At 38.5% G+C, this 3,962-nt stretch overlaps 1 protein-coding gene across 5 annotated transcripts in view; it reads right to left on the reverse strand.

The window, feature by feature from the left end:
* Positions 1–3,962, reverse strand: part of LOC116700353 (periostin) — a 32,416-nt gene that overhangs the window by 4,664 nt on the left and 23,790 nt on the right. For all 5 annotated transcript variants that reach the window (XM_032533460.1, XM_032533462.1, XM_032533459.1 and 2 more), the window contains exons 11-17: positions 3,358–3,494; positions 2,601–2,731; positions 2,297–2,427; positions 1,232–1,334; positions 1,068–1,135; positions 911–956; positions 787–822 (exon numbers count right to left, since the gene is read on the reverse strand). In XM_032533460.1, coding sequence (XP_032389351.1) covers positions 787–822; positions 911–956; positions 1,068–1,135; positions 1,232–1,334; positions 2,297–2,427; positions 2,601–2,731; positions 3,358–3,494 — 652 coding nt within the window. The remainder of the gene's footprint in view (positions 1–786; positions 823–910; positions 957–1,067; positions 1,136–1,231; positions 1,335–2,296; positions 2,428–2,600; positions 2,732–3,357; positions 3,495–3,962) is intronic.

Raw genomic sequence — 3,962 nt, forward strand, 5'->3', positions numbered from 1 at the left:
AAGTGAAAGTGTGTATTCTGCATGGTTTTATGACAAATTAAAGCAGTTTATCATTTGTTTACATGTTTTATTTCATTTTTTAAAAATTTCTTTAACTAACTGATCAAAACCACTTGGAATTGAAATACGTGCCATTTTAATTTAAACCTTTTAATATGCAGTATATCAATATGAGGAATAGTTTGTTTGCTTTACCAATATGAGACACTCATGCTATTTAACAAGGTTAATAACAAAACAAAATTGTGGAAAATAGAAATCATACATAAAATACGACATTTGTATTTCCATAATTTAATTGCATAAAATTGTAACCCCTCAAAATGAAAACCCCAGAGGTTTTACAGAACTTCAGCTCTACAATCTGTGTAATGTGCCCAATTACCTTTGAAGAATCAGACTTCATCTTTCCCATGTTACCCAACACATGAAGGCATGCTCCCATCTTTGAGAAAGTGTACTGGCCTTAGTCCAACTGAATGGACAACATCCAAGAGTCCTCTATGGTCCCTGTTATGCTTTGGCAGCCTAATTACCTCATCCCTAAAGGAACTGATTAAACATGCCAAGAGGTCCAAGTGGACTTAATAAATAGTGAGAGTGGATAATCACAGGAACAACAAAGAGAGCCATGGAGGAGGCCCGAATGGAGCAATGACATGCATGCAATATGCAAGAAGGATTTTACTTTAAGAACAGATGCTTATTTTTGAACAAAGGACATTAATCGGTTTCAAATGCAGTCAGGCATTTTAAAATCACCACTTTACCCCAATAGTGTCTTACCTGTGTCAACATAATGTGTAGTTGTGATGGTCCTCTCTGTGAAGTAACATAAGTAGTTTTAAGTTGTTGCAGATGCAATAACATTCACCTGTCATGCAGTAACAGTGGTTCTAAAGAAACTTACTGATGAAGGTGAGTGGGATCTCAGCATAAGAAAATCCAGGTACAAACTAAAGAACAAAAAGCATAAAAGAATGGAAGTTATTAGACACGCAGAATAATAGAACAATCCTCTGTGATCTATGTATATTCAGACATATGTGTATTTGTGCTTTTTCTACCTTTATCTGGATGTACTTAATCAGCTTCTTCAGGAGGACCAGGAGATCCTGGCGGCCCACAGGAAGGTCTGTAAATAATAAACATCATCAAAAGAACATAAGATAATGCATCCCAGCACAGAGTGCACATTGCATGATTGTATAATAATGTCTGCTGTTCTCACCCGCAGGATAGAGAACATTCTTAACCACATGGATTACACCGTTTGTTGCCATCAAGTCACTGTCTGGAACATCCACAGAGTTGACATGAATGGAGTTGTTTACCTGTGAAAAACAGAGAAATACAATGTATGCATATTTATTTTTAAAGCATATAAATAAACACATTCTTATTTTGTGAGCCACGTCCATTACTGTCAAAATAATATATCTCGTACTGAGACCATTTGGAAATGGTTTGACATGAGAGGTTTTATTTGGAATACCATGCAGTGTGCTCTGTTATTCCTGCAATCTAAGGTGCAGGTGAGTAAAGGTCGGCATGCTGGGTCAGTAAGGGTTTCCCTTCTCCTCTGCCTACAATCGTCCCCTCTCACCCACAGAATTGAGCCACATCCGTCCAGTTCAAAAAACCTAATGCTTCCCTTAATCATTGTACATGGCTGATAACCTGATCAGATTGAGGTGATGGATGAAATGATGATAAAGCTTTCATGAAAGACTGACGAGCAAGTGCAAGCAGACAGAGAAAAATGGCAGGTAGAGGGCATCAGATAGAAGGTGGGGAATGGCGGGTGAATACTGAGAGTTGATAGCAGGAAGCCAGGTTTTATTACTTCTGGCCTTACTCCAGAGATATTCAACTTTGAAGTTATAGATTAGTACTTGCACTTTGATGCTATTGTTTAAATGAGAACACGGGGAAAGATTGGGTTTAAGTCTCACAATGGAGGCTTTGAAGAAGGACAAAGTATGTACAGTAATTTAAAGCTTGATTACATAGTACCAATATGCTCTTAAAGGAAGAATAAACCTTTGGAGATGACCCCCCTACTTCTTTTTCAATTTCCTACAGTTCCTAGAATGCCTTTTTTAATCAAACGTGGGCAGGAGTTCAAATCTGGCTGCCAGTCAACTAGTTTGTAGAGTTTAATCATGGTTGCATATCTTACTCAAAAAGCAACATTTTTACATGTTGAATTTCACATGCTGAAATAGATATTTTCTAATGGGTTGTTTTATTGTTGACACAGATGTACACTGAAATAATGGCTGATTATACATACAGAAATAACTTGCAGGTTGTTGCCCTGGAGGGTTTTGAGCAAGTTGGTAACTCCTCCCTCTAATCCTCCATTGATGAAGATGCCATTACTGAAGTGGTAGAGCAGAATGATCCTTAAAGCGTTCAGATTACCTGTCAATGACAACACGAGGTAAACATGTTTTACTTCCTGTACAGGCCAACTAGCATTCTTCTTCAAACCTCACCCCTGCATTATATAACTTTAAATCAGAACAAAACTAGCTTAACATCAATCCCCAATGCATCGAAGGATGTAGATGTGTTCATTCTAGTGGAGTACTCACTTTTGAGCACAGCCAAGTCCTCTCTACTGAGGCCACCAAAGGCATCGTCAGTTGGTGCAAAGATGGTGTAGGAGCCTTCCTGCTTCAGCAGATTAGTTAGACCTGCTGTCTCCATTAGCGACAGGAAAATCCTACAAACAAAAAAAGTGAAGAAGAAAGTCATCAATTTACACAATCAACATACCGTACAGTACTGTAGGAGTGGAAGGAAGCTTAAACTTAAGAGTAATTTGCATTTTGGATCCAGGGAAATGATAATATTGATATTTTACAATTCAAAAAGGCAGAAATAAGAAATAAAAACATTTTGAGGCATGATTTTCTGTTTTGCATCATGGTAAACTACTGTGTTTCAGACTGCACAAACGTCAGCCAGTCAAGACATCAACTTTCTCCACCAGGAGAAGAAGAGCTCCAGCTATAATGGCACAACGAGTTCTGTGCTGTAAGGATACTATATATAACGTTTGGACCAAGGACAGAAGGATTATGGTTTTAGGGATCGTAATTTGATGGACTACGGGTTGGAATTTGAGTGAGACTTGTGTGGTCACATTAATTCACACATCTGCTGCCTCAGTTATTCATCATCAAACTCAACGGGTGCCAATATCTGTCACAGAGCCGTGTACATGGTTTGGTTAGCAAATTATATTGTCAGGAATCCAAATATATTAAGAACACTACATAAACAATGATTACATCCAACCTGATTAGTACAGTAAAAAAAAGAGAAGTAAAATAAGACAGTTCTTACTTGAACCGTCCATCAGCAATCAGGAGCTCATAGATAGTTTTCTCGGCCGGTTTGATTATGGACTTCATAACATGGAGGGCACTTTTGCTTCCTTCTTTACTGCCGCGCACCATACATGCATTTTCTATGCACACGGCCTAACAAAGGCAAAACATAGAGAGAGCAGGGTTACAGGTCTAAAAAGTCCTTGTACAAATCTGGTAACTATTAAGGTCAGGGGAGGGGGCTGTCACACTGTACTGTTTGATTGCAATCAATCAAAAAGAAGAATTCAATAGTTTCTGTGAGGCAATTTAACTCAGCTGTATCTAATATCTGAACCAGCAGAGCAGAAACACACTTCATCTGCCAGAGCTTGACTAATTAGCTGTTTTATTGCATTTGCTTACAGTTGAAAGACAGCAAGATCGTGTTCACACTTGGTAAAGGGCCCGGTAAATGGCTTTCAGATTTCCAATATGGAGGTAGACACTCTCCATTGTCTTTCAGTCACTTTTTATTCATCTTATTTTCTTGTTCCTTGATGACTCCGGTTGACTCTCTAATGCCACAATACACACACACACACACACACACACACACACACACACACACACACACACACA

Source organism: Etheostoma spectabile, chromosome 13 (genome assembly GCF_008692095.1).
Source record: "Etheostoma spectabile isolate EspeVRDwgs_2016 chromosome 13, UIUC_Espe_1.0, whole genome shotgun sequence".
In the NCBI taxonomy this organism is placed as follows: domain Eukaryota; kingdom Metazoa; phylum Chordata; class Actinopteri; order Perciformes; family Percidae; genus Etheostoma; species Etheostoma spectabile.